This window comes from Leptodactylus fuscus, chromosome 6, assembly GCF_031893055.1.
Source record: "Leptodactylus fuscus isolate aLepFus1 chromosome 6, aLepFus1.hap2, whole genome shotgun sequence".
NCBI lineage: Eukaryota > Metazoa > Chordata > Amphibia > Anura > Leptodactylidae > Leptodactylus > Leptodactylus fuscus.
In genome coordinates this window covers 154,000,350-154,023,780 of record NC_134270.1, presented here as the reverse complement: position 1 = coordinate 154,023,780, position 23,431 = coordinate 154,000,350, and the positions used below count along the sequence as shown (strand labels likewise).

General features: G+C 41.7%; 1 protein-coding gene across 3 annotated transcripts in view; it reads left to right on the top strand.

Annotated features, from left to right (window-relative positions):
- Nucleotides 1-23,431, top strand: part of GRIK4 (glutamate ionotropic receptor kainate type subunit 4) — a 187,719-nt gene that overhangs the window by 101,911 nt on the left and 62,377 nt on the right. For all 3 annotated transcript variants that reach the window (XM_075277614.1, XM_075277615.1, XM_075277616.1), the window contains exons 2-4: nucleotides 6,420-6,553; nucleotides 21,095-21,259; nucleotides 22,652-22,749. In XM_075277614.1, the coding sequence (XP_075133715.1) occupies nucleotides 6,472-6,553; nucleotides 21,095-21,259; nucleotides 22,652-22,749 (345 nt within the window). In that variant the 5' untranslated portion in view covers nucleotides 6,420-6,471. The remainder of the gene's footprint in view (nucleotides 1-6,419; nucleotides 6,554-21,094; nucleotides 21,260-22,651; nucleotides 22,750-23,431) is intronic.

The window sequence follows — 23,431 nt, the reverse complement described above, 5'->3', positions numbered from 1 at the left end:
TACTGCACATGTGCAGGATTCTGCAGTGGCTTCGGTGACCCTTGAGGATATGACAATTATCTGTTATTTTTAAACTTCATTTTGAGATGCAGAACTTTTTAACTTTTTTTGGGAGTTTGATTTTTGCAGGATGAATCATACTTTTTTAAGGAACCATGTTGCAGTACATATACCGCATATTAAAAAAGTTATCATGTTCAGGTATTCGTGGTGCAATATAAATGACAAGTGACTTTATCCTGTAGACCAGTATGGCATTGGTGTCACCAGATTGAAAATTTTTCTTATGTTTTACCACAATTTAACAATTTTTGAAAAGCGTTATTTAGAAAAAATGAATTGGTTTTATGTCGTCATATACTGACAGCCATACGAGTTTTCGTTTGTCATTGATGGAGCTACAGTATATGAGGGCTTGATTTTTGTGGGATGACTTGTAGTTTTCAATGGTAATATTTTGACGTACACAATTTTTATTACTTTTACCATTTTGCTCGAAACAGCAACGCATGTAATTTTTTTCGTGAAGATATACTGCCTCTCTCTCTATGCCCTTCATAAATGCATGATACATATCCTTAGAATTTTCAGGATGTTAGGCTAAACTACTCATTTTAAGTCTGGTAGTTAAAGCTATGATTTGCAAGAAAGAGTGTTTTATCTTGTGGGTTTCTAATGAATAGGACCCTTTGACATGAATCGTGTTGATAAATGTTAATGAGAACATCTAGGGGAAATATATTTAGTAATAAAATAGTTTTATTCCATTAATACTTGTAAAGACGTTAATGATAAAGTGAAGTGTTATGAACTTTTTGAAGTCTGAATTAGTAGATTTTATATTGTTTCTCTGGACAAAGGAGACTTTCTGTTCCTTAGATTTTACTTTGAAGGTTTTAAAAAGGAAGAGTCAGAGGATGATGTAAGACTAGAAAGAATATTGGATATTGCCCATAGGGTACTGTGAGTAAGAAGACAAAAATGTTACGGTATTGGAAGATCTTGTTTTCTGTGTGATTTAGTTTTAATAAAATAGGAATACATTTTAATGATATTAAAGTAAGCAGAATTTTGTGAAAAGCTAGACAAATTTTCCAAATATCACAATATTAGGGGATGCCTGGTTGTACGTTGACACGTTAGAAGGGTACAATTGGTTTTCCACCACTTTGGGATACAGGGAGGCTGAGGGTATCCATGTGCTTTAGATATCTATCTGTCAAATGCTTATTCACTCAGCAGCCATCCAACCCCCTATACCCGTGATAGCAAAGCTATGGCACGCATTCCAGAGGTGGCACACAGAGCCCGCTTTGTGGGCACCCATCTGTGGAACAGATTATACTGTGTGGAGCCAGTTTGCAGCAGATTACACTGTGTGGGGTCACTGTGGAGCATATTATACTGTGTATCAGCCACTGTGGAGCATATTATACTGTGTATCAGCCATTGTGGAGCAGATTGTACTGTGTGGGGGCCCTTCACTATTTTTATCACATAGTACATATCTGTTTTATAGCAGACAAGTGATATTATTACAGACCGTCTGTCCACAATCTTGGATGTGCATAGTATTAAGGGTAAATTGTTGTATTGGCACTTTGAGATAGATTAGTGGGTTTTGGGTTGCAGTTTGGACACTTGGTCTCTAAAAGGTTCGAACTCACTGCCCTATACATTCACTGATGAGCAAAAGAGTAACAATGATTTGTACTTGTGACTTTCAGGTTCCATATCTAACCATCCACTACAGCTTCCAACATGAAACTATCATCTTGACTATCTCAAACATAAATTAGACTTGCAACTATTTAGCATATGATCAGTTATTTAGATTCTTGTCATGTAACTACATTGTTACTGTTTTGCTCCTGTGGTGGAAAAATCTTTTTCTTCTTGTGTACCACAAATCACAACCTGTTCTCACATTCCCTGATAGCTCAGGGTGTTATTTTGTTGATTCCCAAGCAAAAGGTTACTGGTTCTTATCGAGGATTAGCTGGGGTTTCCAAAGAAAAAGAGAAACGGCATCATCTAGCTCATGGATATCGGTCTTGTGATCATCAAGTGAGTGCCATGACAGTTGGAAGAATGCAAAATGAATTCCATCCATTCAAAAGCCAAGAGGTGGACATCCAGGCAAAATATCAGTGTCAACAAGTCATCACGAGGTCCATCAGTTCTGGTGTGACAGACATGGCAGTGAAGGTGGCTTGTATGGTTCTTAATAGTGAGATCACCGATATCCATATAAGCACCGTGTTACACAAGTCTGAAATGGTGGCTCCAAAACAGGTGAAGAAGCCTGGACTTCAATATCGTCATAAGGACCCCTTCACACGGCCTAAGCGCTTGGCTCATTCCAAGCCGTACACTCGAGCGTTTCTAAACACTTCCCATTCACTTCAATGGGAGCGCTCGTAGAGCCGAGCGCTTGCGCCGTGTGAAGGGGCCCTAAGAAGCGTTGGCTCAAGTTTGCAATAAAGTACAAAAAAAATGTAAATACCTGAAAATTGAAAACAGGTGATTTGGAACGATGAGATGAAAGCCAATATACTGGGCTATGATGGGTGCCAATCGATTTGTAAGAAACAAGGGAAAAGGGGGCTAAAAAATCGAGAAATTGGTGGAGTACTCCTGATGATATGGGGTTGTTTCACAGCCAAAGCCATTGAATAATTGACCATGATTGAAGGTTGTCTCAATGCTGAGCTATATGTGAGTATGCTACAAGATGAGTTACTTCCTACACTTGAGTACTATGGGTATGAAAAGGATGACATAGTGTTCCAGCAGGACAAAAACGCAAAGTCGAGATTAGCAAAGAAATAGTTCAATGACAATGAAGTAGAGGTGTTGGATTGGCCCCCACAGACCCCAGACCTCCACTCAACTGAATACTTATGAGTAGAGTTGAATAAAAAGCTGTATTCCTACCCAAGTGAGTTGACCAGTATGTACCAACATTGGGAAGACACCTGGGATCAGATTTCGGTCGAGACATGCTTGAATCTGATCGAGAGCATGCCAAGAAGGATCCAGGCCAAAGCCAAAGGTTGATTTACAAAATAATAAATTTTCTATTTTTAGGAGCAAAACAGTAACAATGCTGTTACTTGACAAGAATCTTCATAACTAATCATATGCTAAATAGTTGCAAGTCATATTTATGTATGAGATAGACTACCATCATGTTATAGACAATCATATTGGCTGACATTGGAAGCTATAGTAGATGGTTAGATATGGAGCATGAGAGTCACAAGGTCAAAACATTGTTACCCTTTTGCTCATCAGTGTATACACGTATGACCTGACCAAGCATATATGTCATCTCAATAGCTAGGGGAATAAACCCTTACAGCACACCTCTAGCAGAGGTTTTTCTTCTTTGGGTACAAAGCTTTGGACGCGTTAACCATACACGTTTCAAGGTTCGCCAGTCCTACTGAAATCTATGCATTCCGCCAATATTTATTGTGTTCTTCAGTGGGATTACTGATGTAAAGTCCCATAAAATTTCCGGCCTGATAATGATGGTTTTATCTGACATCTCTCCAATTCCGAAAACTTACAGAAACATTTATACTCTTGTGTGAACAATATTAATGTGGTTTGTCCTTACTTTACTTTTTCTATAATTTCTAGAAGAAGTTTAATTTACTTCATGCTCAAAAGTCGGAGAAAAACTAAAGGTAGACAGAGGAGGATTTATCAATACTTTCATAGGATGCATCAATTTAGTTGTCAGAGAAAATGGTTCAATTTGATCCAATTTTATCAGAATGGCACACGCAGCATGATAAATTTGGTACGGCTTCCTAGGCAGGTTAGACACCTCGCGCTGCACAGTAATTTCCTCCAAAGTATTCCGCCTGTCTTAGAATTTTGGCAACGTTTTCACAATTCTAGGGTGAATGCAAAAATGTGTAAATTCTAAATTGGTTTCATGATATTTGCCACGGTTTGAGAAAGTGTTCTGGCTTAGGAAATATTCCCTCTTGCGTTGTGGACTCAGACCTGAACAGACGATCAATGCTTGTGTCAGATCTTGTGATTTAATAGGCAAAGCCAAGCAGAACAATATGGCAGCTGGCATTTTAAAGCGCACAATAACTAACTTTTCGATGAACTTTGTGCAAATCAATAGTACAGTATACGTACATGAAGAATAAGTCCATTACTGGCCATTATATCATTTGGATTCTGCATTTTTATTAATATCTCTTTCAGTTCTCCCTGAGCTGATGGAGACTATTACAATTTATATTTAGAGCACCATTAGTGCTATACATTGGTGGGTTTACATACAATACACAAAATACACAACAATACTAATGGCTATCCATATGCTGCACATGGAAGCTACCTTTCCCTCCTTTGCTCAGAAACAGCAGCAGGGTCATATAGGACATTATAGAGAAACACTGACCTGTATTGATGTGAATAAAGCACATGGAATTAGATAGAAACTTCCTATTTCGATCTAGAAGCCTCTGACTGTACATGTCTTCACTCTCTCACTAAGTTCCTGTTCACTCCTCCCCTTCCCCTCTCCATAGACTTATAGGTAGAGTTGTAATATGACAGCTCTGTGAGCTTCTTTCTCATTTTTATCTAGCAGGACAGATTAAAGGGGTTGTCGGGGCAAAATTTTTAAATAGGCAACACAGTGGCTCAGTCGTTAGCACTGCAGCCTTGCAGTGCTGGAGTCCTGGGTTTGAATCACGCCAGGAATGACATCCACAAGGAGTTTGTATGTTCTCCCCATGTTTGCCTGGATTTTCTCCCATTCTACAAAGACATACTGATAAGGAAAATGCCCTATCAGTATGTTAGTATGTACTGTATGCCCTATATGGGGCTCACAATCTACAATAAAAATAAAAAAAGATCATATTCACCTTTCTTCGGTGCTCCGATGCCTCCCAGTGCCGTCCGCTTCTGCCGATCCATTGCTATCTTCCAGCGGAAGTCCCCACCATATGTGACCGCTGAGACCAATCAGCGGCCTCAGTAAAGGGCACGAGACGTCACTACCTGAGACGTCCTTGGATCTCTTCCTGAGGCCGCATTGGCCTCAGTGGTTGCGTGACCCCTGAGGCCAGTCAGCTTCAGCTTAAGAGATCCAAGATGTTACAGCCGGGAAGCAATTTCACTTGGAGAAAACATCCCAGCAGAAGGACTGGACTGTGCTGGGAGGACTCCTGAGCATTGAGTGCAGGTGAATATGATTTTTTTTTTAAATTTTCACATTTTAAGTCTTCACTGCTGTAAAATCTTCTTTCTTCCTGGTTTCTTGCGTCATTTGGTGGGTGGGGTTTCACATGCAACCCGCCGTTTAGCTCTGCCCCCAAATTAGCATGTAGCTCCGCCCACTGCATAGCGTGATCCGATGGGGCGGCTGAAGGGCCTGTGATGTCATCAAAGGTCCTCAAATAACACTATATGCACAATATTGGACTATGAAGTACAGGCAGGAACAACTCCATTCTGTGTTACATACAGAGACTGCCTGCCTCAGCGATAATGAACACAATTGAATTAGCTAGCCTGATAACTGGGAGAACAGAAGACGAGTTCAGAAATGAAAGCAGCTCCTCTCCCCTATCTGAGAGCAGGAAGCTAGGACACGTGGTGCAGACACAGGAATAGCTAGATACACAGGCTCGCTCCCGTGCACTTAGCCCCTCCTCCCTCCCCCCTGAGAGCAGCAGATACATCACTTGACTTTTGAGCAGATAAGTGAAGGGCTGTGTCAACAATGAATTGAATAAAGTAAGATAGTGGACATACAAAGCAGTTTTGCTGAAGCAGTGTATTTAGGAAAAGTCTTACATCCACATTAACAAGCAGTATAGATAGGATCCTTGTGATGGGACAACCCCTTTAAGCAAAAATATTTAAGTTGAATGCAAGTTTAGGAGGAAACGATAAGTGGGGAAAGAAGCATTTTTCTATGATAACACCTATACAAAGTTTCTTCTATTTGCTTGTACTATCCATTTTTTGGTAAAAAGTTAGTGACTTTTTAACTTTTATACAATTAGTAGAAATCACTGATTTGGCCTCGTAGTATATTTGGTGTAATAGCCCCGGCTTGTCTGTGTTTTATCAGATTTTCTACTGAAGTAATTTGTTACAAAAAGAAGATATAAATCAGTTTGGAATAAGTTCCATTTACAGAGAATAGAGAACGTAAGGTGTAAGGTTTTACATCTTGGTATCTTACCAAAATGTTCTAATGTTTTCCTGCATCTTCCTTTTTAATCTACTGTACTATTTTATGACCTTGGTTCTTCTGTTCTGTCTCCGTGTTTCACAGATTTCAGAGCTAGAAAATAAGGAATGTTCTTTTTCATCTTAGCCATAAATCTGAAATACCGCAGTGAACATCATATGTCCTTTCTCGTTTGCAGATTTTTATGGAATGCCCGGATCACCAAAGGGCTTCATGACGATTTGTGTAAAATGCTCCGTGTCCTGGCGCCTCTGGTGCTTCTCTTGTTGTTGCTGATGAAGACCACTGGTAGCCCCCACTCTATTCGAATCGGTAAGTTTAATGATCTCTCAATAACCCAGATTGTTATAGACTTGATAAAAAATATGCGTGGTTATATCTCCTTCTGTTGTATACGTCATAGATGGTTTTTAATGCAGTTTTCTGATCTTGTGTACAAGACATTCAACTACAGTACAAATTTTCCTTCACTACTCTACAATCTGCAGCTGAAATTGGGGACGACAAAGTCTTACGAGCCCAACTTTTTAGTCTGTCAATGTCAGTGAAAAAATAAGATTCATTATAGTCAAAGGGATCCCTTGAGATCCATTGTTGTCCGTCATTACAGAGATCGTCTTTATTTCTTACACTAGGTTCACATCTGTGTTTGGGATCCATTCTCTAGGTCCACTTGGGACCCCGAAAAATGGAATCCCAATCCACTTAAAAAACTATAATGGAGTCCACCTGGTTTCCACCCAATGTGGAGAGAAGAGTCCTGCTTACAGGACATTTCTCTCCATGTTTTTCAAGCAGATTCGGGAACGGACTCCCCAAATGGAGACTAGGCGCAGTTGTGAGCCGAGCCTTAGGGTGCATTCACACTACTGATACCGTGACTGATTCTGATCGTTAAACACGTTCAGAATCAGTGCGTATAAAGCACATCCCATTCATTTCAATGGGAGTCGGCATACGAGCGCTTCCCATTGAAGTGAATGGGCTGCTTTTTTCTCTACGAGCGCTCCCATTGAAGTGAATGGGAAGTGCTCGCGTGTACGGCTCGGACTGAGCCGGGCGCCGGGCCCTTCAAATGGCGAGCCGTACAAGCGAGCGCTTCCCATTCACTTCAATGGGAGCGCTCGTAGAGAAAAAAGCAGCCCATTCATTTCAAAGGGGAGCGTTCATATGCCGGCTCCCATTGAAGTGAATGGGATCTGCATTATACGCGCTGATTCTGAACGTGTTTTAACGTTCAGAATCAGTCAGCGTATCAGTAGTGTGAATGCTCCCTTAATCCGTTTTTATAGTAGCAAGAAACATCAAAAGAATGGATCAAATAATGCAGGTCTTGTCTGACATACTTAACAACCATGGCACCTAAAATTGTATAGTGCTGTACAGAGATTGCCACCATTCACTTCTTTCCTGTCTCTCACATACTTAGTGGTCAATTTCGAGGAATGGCGATAAACCTATTATTATGGTTTTGGAGCTTGGGAGGAAACCAGAGGACATAACAAAACCCACGCAAACATGGGAAAAACTTACAATGCATGCATAGATACATACATAGATGTCTGTTTTCCTTGATCATAGTCAAACCTTGAAGGCCAAGACTCCAACAGTGTTAACTACTGAACTACGTGTCTGAAAAAAATAGTAATTCTTCCGAAACCCTTCTTTCTGGAGAAATGGGCTCTATGGGGGAAATTTATTAAGACTAGAGCCTTGTGCGCCGGTTTTAATATTATGAGTTTTGGCCCAAATTAAGAAGCACCACAAGTGCCACGACTTTTATTACTTTTTCATGTCTTCCAAGCAGGTCTGATTTATTTAGACAGGTGCATTGTGTGTAGCCAGCAAGCCCTGGTAGCATAAAAACAACTGTGCTGCAAAGTGCAGGGCAACATAGTAACAGTGAAAAATAATTCCATCTATCTGTAGTGGTATCATCTGGTAAGCATCTGGGCATATTAAAGATGCCTAATGCTCAAAGAAGCGTACTCTACATTTACTAAGGCTATAGCGACACAGCTGTGCATTCTGCGTTTCTACTCTCTTAAATCACGCTAGGAACCAATATCCTTTCACTGTCAGTTTTCTGCAGGAACACGCACCCCTTAGGCTACTGTCGACAACCTGAGTCATTGCAGCGACAGAATAGTTAAGTAATTTACGCTCAAAAATTTTAATAAAAATATGGTATTTATTGGATTCATGTGCTGGATTAATTTGATATTCAAGTCATTGGGGAAATCCTATCAGGGAATGACAGTCCATGGAGAACTATCCATCCATATGTAAGACCATTCCTCGATATCAAAACTGGTTTTAAGCACAGAAAGAGTAAAGATATAAATTTGGAAAATGACAAGTTCTAGTAAATTGTTTCCGGCGAATCTATATAGCAATCTTCTCGGCTCCTCCTGCTCTATAACATACTGCCGGCACACGAGACTCCATTTTTATGATGACAGATGCCCTTTAATGTTGTCAAGCTCTCCCTCTTCCCCCCCCCCCTCCTCTGAGCCCGGCAATGTTACGGTCATGTTTATGGTCCATGGTCCTCTTTTTTTCTTGTTTTATTATATTTTTGGAGATGCCGTAACTTTTCGTGACAAATCATGCTCAAAATAGTTTATGTTTTTGAAACTTCCCGTGAATCTTACAAAAGATGGAATAGATAGTATATAGTTTTTTTTTACTGCAGCTCAAGATTGGTAGATGCTCCTCAGAAGATTGGAAAGTCTGCTTCTAAATTTCTAGATCTCGAAGATTTACTGTTGTGCTTCTTTTTTCTCGCCTGACAGTTATATCATAGAGAGCATTCAGGGGGGGTTTAGGTTTATATGTATCCTCCAACTAAAAAAATAGAACTTACATGGGGTCCTGTGATGAAGAACTTTTTGGATTCTCATGGCAGAGCAGATATGTTTGACTCCTAAGGGGACACAAAGCTAGATCCACCACAAAAGGTTTTTCATAGAGTCAAAAGAAATAAGTAAAAAATGTATACAGATGTATCCACCATTACCTAAGCTCTTAGGACTCATGAAACCAACATGCTACACAAGTAATAACACAACCATCAGATGACCACACATAGACAACATACATAGGATAGACATAGGATGAGTCTCATGAAATCATGTTCATTTGAAATGTACATACTGCAAAACTGGCAATATCTCAGCAATTCACAAGGAAAATACTGTATGATTCAGGTAAACATAACCTATCTATCTGTGGGGCTGAAGTGATATGTTGGGTTCAGCTGACCCTAACTTATCTATCTGCAGGACTGGGGTGATATGCTGGTTCTGCTGACACTAACCTATCTATCTGCAGGGCTGCGTTATATGCTGGGTTCTGGTGACACCTAACCTATCTATCTTCAGGGCTGGGTTGAAATTCTGGGTTCTGGTGACACTAACCTATCTATCTGCAGGGCTGGATTGATATTCTGGGTTCTGGTGACACTAACCTATCTATCTGCAGGGCTGGATTGATATTCTGGGTTCTGGTGACACTAACCTATCTATCTGCAGGGCTGGATTGATATTCTGGATTCTGGTGACACTTAACTTATCTATCAAAAAGGAGAACTCTGTTTGAGGAGAGAGCCTTTTTGTCTTTTCAAATGCCTCCAAATGAACAGCTATTACAGGATTATTGGTATAGGCCATTTACATATTCATGCACAAAGAGCATTTCTCAACCTTTAATGCCCCCCCCCCCAAAAAAAAAATTAATGGATAGAGTAAATCATATCTGAGGATCTCCAAATAATTAGTAATTCATCAGAATTTGCTGTGACAGTCCTAAATTTTTGGAAACAATTCGAGCAATTTTGGCTCAAAAACAGTGTGTCCCTTCTAAAACCTAGCCCAAAGTGGGTGATCCCATTCAATTTCAGATGATCCCGTGGTTCGGGGGTGGGGTTTTCACTTTTCTACTCTCCCAGGTTCTTTATACGTTATTGAGCATGAGCTACTCATTGGTGCATCAATTTTCCCAACCCCTCAAACGTAGAGAGCTTAGATTGATCTCAGCTTGTTCCAATGATAAAGTTGTAGAGCAGAACGAATTTACTACAGTCCATAGTTAGTTGCTTAATAAGGGTTAAAAAGGGCGCGCCATTTACTCCTGAAAATTTGACTTATTCCCCTGTAGTGAGCTGTTGTGTGTCCAGGGCAATCATTTCAGAGGGGGAGTCGGTGACGCAGAGGCTATTGAGCATTCAAGGAGTAAGAGGACATGATAAGTCTTCTTTAAGGGTTGACAGATCGGTAAATTTTCCGCCAAGACTTCCCTGATTCTTTTGCCGGTCAACAGTTCTAACAAAATTTTCCATCACATTCTTATATCTAGTCTGTGGATCTCCTCTCAAATATCCTGTATTCTCTGCAATGTAAGACTTACAGAGCTATAGTTACCTGGGGAAATAACCTTTGATTAATACAGGCATCACATTGGCTACGTGCCAGTCTTATTAATCCAGTCCTAAAAGGGTATATAAATATATCAATCAAAGGTATAATAGAACTGCACTTAGCTATTACAGCTTTAATACATGCAATAAATTCTAATTTAATAAATTCTAATATTTCTGGTTCTGGTGTTTCCTGAACATTGTTTGAGTAACAGTTCTAAGACCGTATCCATATGTAGCCAGTCTCGGGATTTTAAAGATCTTTCAATGGATAACCTATAAGATTTTAATTTTAAGATTTTTAAAGTGCCAAGAGGGTATCTGGGGGTTGCTTAAGTCAAGTTAAACTGTGCTGTAACTGTTTACTTAAGTTGTTAAGTTGTTTACTTAAGATGTTAAATGCACCCCCTTCGTCATACCTTGGTAACACCCCCCTCCTTTGCTTGTGCTCCTGTGATGCCCTCTTCCTCCTCCGTAGGTGTAACCGCCTCCATTCTCTGTAGTCTCGATCCTGCGCCTTGAAATCTCAGGCATGCGCAGTAACGCTCTCTTCTTGTGTGCTTTCTTCCACTGTCCACAAGAAAATGGCGCTCGGGCATATGCAGTAGAGCTCAGAAGGGAGCGTTACTGCGCATGCCCAAGATTTCAAAGCACAGGATCGAGACTATAGAGCAGGGGTCCTCAAACTTTTTAAACAGTGGGCCGGAGGCAGAGCAGGTCGCACAGACATCGGGAGCGGTGCCCTCCAATAAGTAAAGTGAAGTGTGCTCCATGGCCTGGCCCAAGCTCCCCAGGAGCTTCATTATAAATGCACGCCTGCCGGTGTTGTCGGCGGGGCCAGACAGAAGTGCTTGGCGGGCCGTATGTGGCCCATGGGCCGCAGTTTGAGGACCACTGCTATAGAGAATGAGGGCGATAACACCTACAGAGGAGGAGGGAATCTTGGAGAACAAGCAAAGGAGGGGGACTTTATAAAGGTATGACGCAGGGGGGTGCACGGTGGCTTAGGGGAACGCCCAGGGTGCACGGTGAGGTTCATTTGCATATTGGTTTTACCGATATGTAAAAAAAACCGGGGGGGATCTTTTCAAAATCCAGTAGCAGCATCTGAATAGCCATTTGAAAGGCGATTCAGGTATATCACTATCTAAGATGACAATTTCCAAATGATAGAGCCCCATCTGTATAATTTTAAAACACTTCCATTTTGTATCAGAGCATGACAATATTTAATATAGTAAGTGTTGTGTCAGAGGACAATTCTACTCCCCTTCCCTCACCTCTTCTGGAGCTCCTCGTGGTGTCCTTCGCTCTTTGGGTCCTATTCCGAGCTTCTAATGACATTATACACCTGGGGGTGGGCTGTGGTCATGATGCTCGGCGTGTCCCACTAAGGCCCAATCACAAACCTCAACAATGACCCCGAGTGCATGACATCACGCAGAAGCTCAGAAGAAGACCTGGACAGAGCCGAATAAGCCCAGAAAACGGAAGGGAAGGGAAGTATAAGTCTTTGTTATTTGTTTTTTTTACACCTCTCTGGACCTCCACCTATAATAATTTCGGCTTTTGGTTTGTGAGTGATGAAACCCCCCCAAAGTTTGTGTTTTGGACAAACCTGAAACTTTTGGAATATTCAGGTCGAATCCAATTTGTTAAGAACTGCCTCGCCTATGGCTTTGTAGCGGAAAGGCACAAGAGACTGTTATGTTCTGTCCTTCTTGCCAAAAACTTTGCGCTATATAATTTGTCTTGACATATGATGTGAAGGGAAATAAGGAGAAAGCATGTTGAATTTCAACACCCCGTCCTTCCTTTCTCTAGAGAGGTCTCGCCACCGTTACATTTTGCACGCTCACATTTAGAAGAGTTGGCTGAATGAATATTTGGTCGACAGTTATTGAAGTGATATGGGCACTCGGAGATTCAGTATTAGGGACCATAACTAAAATCCATATAATATATAAAAAAGTTACAAAAACTCATTGCAAGTTCTCATGGGTAGCACATATAGGAACGGAAATACCGCAGATACAATTAGATATCTGATGGTTGCCATGGCCACCGTTTCTTCTCCGAAACCTTTCCGTTTGGTAGGTATCACAATTATTATTGCTCTCCCAGAGCTCAGAAGTTTTATATGAAAAAAAATTGAAATTTTAATTGCTGTATTCATTACATGGATACAATGTGACACCGCCGTAGCCGCATAACCTTCTAAACTCATTGACGTTCTATTGTTTCGGAACTTCACTCACCACATGGTTACTGGCATCTTTATATAGGTAGGGCCAATATATTCCATAGCTCCCTGCAGTTCACGGAAGTGGCAGGTATACAGACTAAAGCTCAATTCACACCACATCCCTGGCGCACTGCTGGGAATGCCTATTGACTTTTCTTAGGATACGTTAGGATCACGCAGCCCAAACCGTAATGGCATACACAAGGAAGTGGTGAATGATAAATGCATGATATTTATATCATAAAAGTTATTAATATAATGATGTCGTTATCTGACATGTCCGTATTATATTGTATTAGTGCAATTCTTACATTTCTCACCTCATTAGAGAAGTGGATCCCCTTTCCTCCGTTGTTCTGGTCCATTGGAGGACCACAATAAGGCCCCATTCAATCCGGAGCGGATTGGCGGATTTTGGCCCCGAGAGTGACCCATGAGTGACTTTCCCCTCCAGAGTAGGCTCAAATGAATGGGCCCACTCCGCGGGGTGCTGCCGCGAGGCGGACGCCAGGGCTGAATCAGCAGCGGTGTCCGCCTCAAGAAGGGACAGCAAGATTCTTTTTTACGTGAGCGGCAACATACCGTTCACAGAAAAAAGGAGCCTGGCGGTCTGCATAGACCTCCATTGTGAGGGGACGGATTATGACGTGGATTCAGCACCATAATCTGCCCCCTCTTGCCCCATGTGAACTAGCCCTAACAGAGAGATGGATACCTAAAATAGCAGTAAAACTTGGAGTCCAATGGAACCCATTGACTATAATGGTCCTTCAGATGTCTATAGTTTTAAAACTGAAGCCGGTGTAGGAAAAAGTCCTCTGTGCAAAGCTTTTTCCTCCGGCAATTTTCAGGCAGATAATGCGACACAATCTCCATTGGAGATTCTGGCATAGATGTGAATGGTGCCTAAAGTTGCAATTGGTTTGCATTGGCTATACTCAGTGTGGAGTTTAATGTCCCCATCCATTCTTCCAAGTCAAGTTCCCTGGTTATGATCCTTAGAACAGCCACTGATTGGTGAAGTTACAAACAGATCCAGGGGTTTACAGGGGATTAACAGGATACAGCAAGCCAAAGGATGAGCTGGAACCATAGTCAGGAGTCAGATGTGTCTACCCTGGCTTGAGGGACATCAAGACTGCATAAAATATGCCACCCCCAAAGTCTATTAGATTATTTTAGGAGAACATAGAAGGATAATCAATTTGCGCCACAGCAGGTAGATATAGTATAGTCTCTAGCTGTCAAAGTGATGTTGTGCTGATACCTTATGGGAATGATAGCAGAGGAAAGAGATAAAGAAATATGGTGTCTGGTCAGGAGCGGAAGCAAAACTAGACTGCAGAGATCTCATGGCGATATACATGGAAGAAGTGTGGAGTATTTGGCATAAAATAACAAACTTGGCCTACTCACCTCTCTGTTCAGCCTGGGACCCAACGGAGAGTCTCCATTCAGATCCCAAGTCTTCGTGGATATTCTGCCCATACATCAACATGTTAGCCAGTCAGGGGTTGAAAGATGACGTTATTTTTGAATGCCGAATCGCTGATTAGGGACCTGAATGGAGACTCTTTCTGGCCAAATGGAAAGGAGAGACTGAATTGTTTGTTATTTTAAGCACCCCTTTAAGGCCTTTAAACACCCCTTTAAGGCCTCGAATTGTTCATGGAACCAATTCAGTGCACAATGTGGCAAAATGCTAGCAAAACCCTTCACAGCCTACAATACTTATTACAAAAAAACTGGCCATACATCGCCGACTATTTTATGACAGATTATAACTAAATCATGTTGCTTTGAAAACCTGCTCATCTCACGGTACATATAGGACCCAACAATGCCAGCAGATAGGAAAAGTGTACAGGGAGCTGTGGCCACCATGTCATTGCTGGAGCAGCAGAAGCAGATGAGAAGGTTGGGCTTAGGCTGCAGACACTAATCGCAATTCAATATTTTACTAAAGTAACATCTGGCGTCAGCATCTTTGACCTAATAAGCACCAATGGAAATGCAGGCAAAATGTGTGTGAATCCATCTCAAAGTGATTAGCAATTGTTTCATTACATATAAATGGGCCTATAGATTATAGCCGTCAAGCCGTGTTTTACAACAGACTATTACTGCTCCTCGCTGATTATCTCTGACAATAGCCTGGAGGAAGAAGGATGTTATTTCCATTGTAACAGAGGGATGGAACGTGCTCCCCTGGGAATATATAACTAATGGTTATATAGCAGACCACATATGGTGCAGACAATTTCTAATATTTTCCTTGATAAAATTCAGATGAATAGATTATAGACATGGATGGAAGAAGGTATGTCACACTTGGCAACTCTCCTGAGATGTCTGGTACTTCAGGATTTGCGGGAGCCTCTCAGAGTTTTGGAGAGAGTGCAAATCTCATGGGTCCTTGGTGATGCTAATTTGCAAGGCTCTTGGTCATAATTATAAGTGTAGCTAGGGGTTCAGAACAAGGGGGGCAAACATGTCCAAGTGGGCCCCCAACTCAGGTATACCAATATGATCGCTATACTATGACCATACAATAGTAGAAACCGGTTATACACAAGGATCTGTAGACCATTTAGGTGAATACAGTGCTGAAAAATTTAATGACTCTGACTGTAATCCAAGAGCATAACTAGCAAATATTTGGCCCCTCCACAAAGTCTGACACATTGTGGTCCCTGCACACAGTATTATGTCCCATAGTGGCCCCTTCTCACAGTGTCATGTCCCACAGTGGCCCCTTCACACAGTATCATTTCCCATAGTGGCCCTCACAGTGTTCGTTACAGATATGGCAAAAATTTTGGGTTCGGCGGAAGCCAAAATTCTTGTAGTACACCACCCATCAACTATTATTATATTATTCTTTTCAGACCCCGGAGTATAATGATAAGATGCCCAATGGGGTTGATGGACACAAAAAAAAATGTTATTCACCTCTTCTGGGCTCTGACGGGACTCCGGTGGGGCTCCTCTTCAATGATGACACATACTCACCCTGGTTTAACCCATGCAACATCTATGATGTAACTAAAGAGACCCGAAGACAACAGGGAGTCCTGACGTAGTCCAGGAGAGCTATGTAACAGTGTTTGTTTGTTTTTATGTTCACTCACCTCCCCTGGGCCTCCAGTTATTATATCTGAAGAGACCCCCATGTAAAATAAAAGCAGTTTCAGTTCGGGTTTATTCGGTCCAAATTGAACCGCCAGTCGAACCTTGCAAGAAAAATCCTGCAGGGATCGATAAGCAGGAAAGGGGATCAATAAGTAAATAGGGTTTACCCCAGCAGGTAACAGCCTATTAAAAAAAACAGCCCCCCTAAGGTTCCAGGCCCTGTAGCAGCCGCTATGGCTGCGACGGCAATAGTTAAACAGCTGCTGTAATCTTTCACATTTCTTGTCTCTTCCATAAGGAACGCCATGGCCACTTTTTCCACCTGTGACTTGTCTCTTTAAAAATTAGAACAAAAACATCTTTGGCATTCCATCTTACCAGGCACCTGATCCACATAGTCCTCCTCTATGCCAAGACTAAAGTAGCAAATGACCCTCTTGGTACTGAGATCCCAAACCGTCTAGAGCCGTGATAGCGAACCTATGGCACGGGTGCCAGAGGTGGCACTCAGAGCCCTCTCTTTGGGCATCCATCTGTGAAACTGATTATACTGTGTGGGGGCCACCGTAGAGCAAATTGTACTGTGTGGGGACCACTGTGCAGATGATGATACTGTGTGGGGGCCACTGTGGAGCAGATTGTACTGTGTGGGGGCCACTGTGCAGCAGATTATACTGTGTGGGGGGCCACTGTGGAGCAGATTGTACTGTGTGGGAGCCACTGTGGAGCAGATTATTCTGTGTGAGGGTCACTGTGAAGCAGATTGGACCGTGTGGGGGTCACAGTGGAGCAGAAAGCTCTATAAAGCCCCATTCGTATGACCTTATTTTGCAGGTCTGTAATTGTATGCAATTGTGGATCCGCACATTATTAAGGTTAAATTACCGTGTTGGCACTTTGAGATAAATTAGTGGGTTTTGGGTTGCAGCTTGGGCACTCGATCTCTAAAAGGTTCGCCATCACTGGTCAAGGGTATTCTATATACGTATTACCTGATAGGTGATATGCTTACAAATAAAAGTTCTCATGTTCATCTATGACAATAATCCATCCCCGTATATTTTCCCTATGTTTCTTTCATTGCCGGTTTGCCCGGTGTTTCACCATTCAATATATAAAAGTAATATTTTTCTGATTTATCTACATCTCTATCACTCGCTACTCCTCTGTCCAAGCCTCCGACTTCTCTAAATCCATTTGTAATACAATTTTATAGTTCTCATTGGTAATTACAAAGCTTATTATAATGTGAAGATATTGATAAATTTGATTAAAATGCTAAGTTTCTTCATCAGGAACATTAATACAAACAGTATATTGCAAAAAATGTGTCCAAAAATGATTGCCGAGGGTTATCTATACATCTATTATACACATTATATCCATACACAACGGCCTAAATGGACAATTATGTAAAAATCAAGTTAATAAATATTCCCCGCTGCAGTTCCGTTCCATTCATTATACATTCAAGGGCCACATTTAGCCGTCACATACTGTTTATTGGCGAATCTGTTATTATTGTTCATAGTCACATAAACCTAAGACGATAAATTTACCGCACATTTAAATATCTTGTAAATGTATCCGAGAGCAAGACTCAGGAAATCGGAATCTACAGATCTTACGCTTTACCATCCTGATCTCTTGTATTGATATAAAGAGAAGCAAATGGCAACTCAAAAAATATTGGATTTCAGTCCGCAGTTGGGTTTACTCTGAAATGATCTATATCCAAAGCCCATTACAAAGTAGAACTTTTCATGTCACATTGATTGAAGTGAGTGAACGCCTTGGAACATCATTCTCTGCAATTTCTTCAGCTATCTTGGCATGAGAACTATTTATTTTCTGATACCGAGCTCTAAATTTGCTAAAAATAGACTTATAGTTTTGCATATTTTTTTATGATTTATTAGCAAAATGAAGCAACTGTCTAAATAGTGTTGAATAACAGTTTGCTGTTGTAGAGTAGGTGTAACCTCTTCACCTAGTTGGCTATCCTGCTGAAACCGACACAGATTGGACGGCACACTATTTTCTCTGCTATTTCTTGGTGTATTAGGAAGGTTTTCTGGGCAAAATTAAACTTTTTTAAGTAGGTCAGGGGATGTCATAAAAAAAAAAAAATCACACTCACCTGTGCTTGATGCTCCAATGTCCTCCCGGTCATGTAATCATCTGTAGAGATGAGCGAGTAGTACTCGATCGAGTAGGTATTCGATCGATTACTACGGTATTCGAAATACTCGTACTCGATCGAGTACCACTCGCTATTCAAATGTAAAAGTTCGATACAGAACCAGCATTGATTGGCCGAATGCTATACAGTCGGCCAATCAACGCTGGTTCTTCTCCTACCTTTAGAAGTCTTCTCCGTGCAGCTTCCCCGCGGCATCTTCCGGCTCTTCATTCACTCTGCCAGGCATCGGGCCTGGGCAGAGCCAACTGCACATGTCCGCTTGTAGTGCGGGCATGCGCAGTCAGCTCTGCCCAGGCCCAATGCCTGGCAGAGTGAATGAAGAGCCGGAAGACGCCGCGGGGACGCTGCAAGGAGAAGACTGCCCGGAGGATCCAGCCCGACCCTCACTCGTAGACTTGGTAAGTATAATTTGATCGAACGTTGCCTACCCCCGAAATGAGCATTTTCCCCCCATAGACTATAATGGGGTTCGATATTCGATTTGAGTAGTTGAATATTGAGGGGCTACTCGAAACGAATATCAAACCTCGAACATTTTACTGCTGAAATGAAATTCTTTGCCAGTTGTGATGTTCTGGGTCCCTTCTTCTTAAGCTGCCGATTGGCCTCAGCAGTCACGTGGCTACTGAGGCCTATCAGCAACCTCAGGAAGGAACATGAGACGTCACAGGTATAGGCCTTAGCGTTCACATGCAGTGGGACTTCTGCCGGAACACAACAATGAATCTGCAAAACCAGACTGACTTAGGAGGCACTGGAGCACTGGGGATAGGTGAATATGATTTTTCTTTTCACCTCTCCTGATCCAATTTAAAAAATAAAATATTTGTTTGGACAACCCCTTGAGAATGCGGCAAAAACAGCAAAATGATGATACCCATATGCTGTCCATGCCCTCCATTATTGAGCCCGGACTGCAGAAAGGGACAGGAATAGAACCTGTCCTGAGTTTTGCTTTTGGGCTCACAGCTGCCTACATGAACCTGTGATAATACAAGGTCATGCGTATGGTGCCAAAACAAAAGAATAGGCCAGTGTGCTATCCGTTACAGAGGAGCTTTCATGTCCTCGGGCACATGCGGTTTTATATATAGCTAGAAAGCCGACAGTGCGCTGAATTCAGTGTACTGTCTGGCTTTCCCATTATGTGCATCGGGGGTGAAGAGATATTGGTGCAATTTATTATAGCTCTTCACCATCAAAAAGGGTGTTTCTGACAGTCTAGCTGGGAATGCTCCTCTTGACAGTACTGTCCGTAGCGCTCTACTATCAGAGGGTCATTCCTTACCGCCCAGCCATGACACTGAGCTGTGAGGAACGCCCCCCCTCACTGTCAGTACTCATCGATAGACTAGGGGGCGTTCCTCACAGCTCAGTGTCATGGCTGGGCGGTAAGGAACGCCCCTTCTGATAGTATAGTGCTACGGACAGTACTCTCAAGAGGAACGTTCCCAGCTAGACTGTCAGAAACATCCAATGGATGGTGAAGAGCTATCGGTAACTGCAACGATATTTCTTGCCCCAGGGCACATAACGGGAAAGCGGAATATGAAACCGCATGAAAGGTCCTCTTTAAAAACAAGGATAGCCCCCTGACAAAGCACAATATCGTGTGCACATGGCCGATAGAAGCAAGAAGGGAGCGTGAGCTGTACAGGGGGAATAGACAGCTCACATAGGCTATAAAAAGGGAAGAAACCATGGGGTGAAATGCAAAGTCTGTGAACCCCTATATAGAGAAAGGAAAGCACCCACTGCAAACTCTGCAGGTGGAGAAGGGGGAATTATACTCTCCCCAGCATCAGTGTCAGCACAAGGAAGCAAACTCTACAGGTGGAGAAGGGGGAATTATACTCTCCCCAGCATCAGTGTCAGCACAAGGAAAAAGATTTCCGCATGGGCTGCAGATAGATAAAACAGTACAGAAATGAAGCTGATAGGTGAGAGCTAGTGAAGCCCGCAGTGTCCTGGACACACTGGACCCATATCTAGAATCTATTCCTTAGAGGAACAAGTCCAAACTAGAAAGGAGAAGGGATAAGGAGAACATTCACATTAGGTCATTTTATTAAGACTTACCGGACTTGTGATTCCTTACCTATAGCCTAGATATATTTGGACGGAGTTTGGGTGTTTTCGATGCAGTGATACACATTGTGTTGGAGTGAGGAAGGAAATGGAAGTTATTTTTGCAAATGATCTCTTACCAGTGAATCTCACAGTAACTAAACTGATGGAGCCGCAATGTTTGATGTGAGGCACAGGCAAAGAATCTGATGAGAGAGATATGGAGGCAACTGGGAATAGACAGAAAGCCTTTAGTGAGCAAAGCAGATGTCTTTCAGAGGACCTTGCTTTAATGTTATGGACATCAGAAACATTTGAAGGGGGCATATTACTTTTATAGAATGAATGTATTACTGGTATTATAAACGGAAATACAGAGCGGCGCGCAGTCTGGCAGGAGTGAAAGCTTATTTTTAGTGATAAACTTCTTTTCATCTTTTTGTCTCTCGGTCATGTCAATCATTTGCTTCACGGTCACCTAAAAAGTAAGTAATTCCAAGAGGGTCAACCTTTCAGCCTCGGCTCTTTATCCAGTTGTACAACTATATAAGAAGTAGGGTGATAACATGCCATGTCTAATCGCTCGGAATATGCATAATTACCGGGGGCCCCCTACCGATTCCCGAATAATATCAAGCCCGATAAGACTAACACAAAAAAACTGAAATCTCAACAACAGAGAGTCGCAGCTCAAAGGGACACAAGACACAATGAAATGAGAAAAAGAAAAACCATTGTCACGTCTTCTCTGAGGGATGTTTTCTGAAGGTAATCTCATTTTTTCACCAGCTGCAATTCTAGATGACCCAATGGAATGCAGTAGGGGAGAAAGACTTTCAATCACACTGGCCAAGGACAGAATAAACCGGACCCCCGAGAGGCAAGGAAAATCCAAGCTGGAGGTGGACATCTTTGAACTTCTGAGAGACAGCGAGTATGAGACGGCAGAAACAAGTAGGACATTTCTTTTATTGAAAACAGGCTACATAGTACATTGTAATGTATGATAATTGTATACTGTATATACAGGACGGCAGCAAGTTACATAGAGAGCAAGTCTGTTTGGCTCCCGTACCATACATATGTGTGTATGTTCTTCGTGGGAAGGGGGAATAACCTGCCTATCCTCTCTGGAGCCCTGACAGTATTATACACTATGTTTTATAGATAGGTTCCTAGGAGCCCTGACAGTGTTCTACACTATGTTTTATAGATAGGTTCCTAGGAGCCCTGACAGTGTTCTACACTATGTTTTATAGATAGGTTCCTAGGAGCCCTGACAGTGTTCTACACTATGTTTTATAGATAGGTTCCTAGGAGCCCTGACAGTGTTCTACACTATGTTTTATAGATAGGTTCCTAGGAGCCCTGACAGTGTTCTACACTATGTTTTATAGATAGGTTCCTAGGAGCCCTGACAGTGTTATACACTATGTTTTATAGATAGGGTCCTAGGAGCCCTGACAGTGTTCTACACTATGTATTATAGATAGGTTCCTAGGAGCCCTGACAGTGTTATACACTATGTTTTATAGATAGGTTCCTAGGAGCCATGACAGTGCTCTACACTATGTTTTATAGATAGGTTCCTAGGAGCCATGACAGTGCTCTACACTATGTTTTATAGATAGGTTCCTAGGAGTCCTAACAGTATTCTACACTATGTTTTATAGATAGGTTTCTAGGAGCCCTGACATTTTTGTACACTATTTAAGTGTACAAGTCAATTTAAGGTGTGGTTTATACTGAACTTATTCGACCCTAAATGAATCTTGGACCTGAGGTGCCAAGCCTGAAACAAAACAAATCCTGATAGAATCACCCATCTCTAGTGGTGAGTGGAAGTACTGCAGTGTTGTCCCATTGAAGTCTAACAATAAGCCTCTCCTGCGCTGCCTGTATACCAATAATCTGTGGGGTTCCTATTTGCTGGACCCCTGCAGATCTAACATTGATAGCTTATCCTAAGGATTGGCCATCAAGTGTAGAAAGTGAATAACCTTTTTAATTTATTAACCCTTTGGACAATTCCTTTACCGCCAAACCTATAGAACCTATTTTACATATTTCTGCCTAGAAAAATACTATCAGCAGATATATATGTAATTCGCAACACAGTTACATTAGACATGCAACTAAACTTTAAAAATGGGATAACTTCCTTGGTAATTCTTGTTGGGTAATCCACAGAGAGCCTAAAGAAAGATAATTAACGTACATGATCAGTCTGTCTGTGTTTGCTGTATTGTTAGCTCAGGTTAAATCGTGATTCCTTCATGAAATGGGGAAGAGAAGAAAAGACTTGGTAATTCATAAATAACTCAGAATTTTATCTCCTTGCTACAGTGTGCCAGATCCTTCCCAAAGGAGTTTTGGGGGTTCTGGGCCCATCGTTCAGTCCGTCATCCAGCTCCATCATCAGCAACATCTGTGGAGAGAAGGAGGTTAGTCGGCTTTAGTCATGAATCTGTCGCATGCTTTGCTATTCTAACCCGGCATGACACATTTGCCATGTCTTTTCTTTGGTCTTTTACTCTATGTTTTGTTAGATGTTTCTCTCTGATTTGTTTGACAATTATGTCTGTAAACTGGAACTAAACATTTGACAACTGCTTACTCTCCTATGGCACATAATAGGCGTCTATTCATCCACTAGGAATCACATCAGTTCTTCTCTTTTATATGCGAGTTATTGTTCTACGTTTGATTTGGTTACAAGACGTGAAATGACAACGTAGCTTGTAATATAACTAAGAGGCATAAAGTCTGATGTCATGTTGAATGTTAATATTTTGCTAATATATCAAGGCCGTCTCATAGAAAGTGACACATAGACCTTGATAGAAACCAGTCCAACGTTTAGGTAATATAATAGCTAGTAACTGCTGACAGGGATGAATAAGTGACAAATAAAGTAAATTAAAGGGAACCTGTTGGGAGATTTTTTTTAAAAAAAATAGATTCTTTATTTTTAAACAAAAAGTGCAACAGTAACACATAAACCACAAAGGCCCGACATGAAAACAAGGGGCCAATGACACAAAGGAAAACTAGTAATACGGAACCAGGGCCTCCACCGACTAGGCAAGCTGGGAGAGGCGACAAAACCACCCAAACCGAATAAGG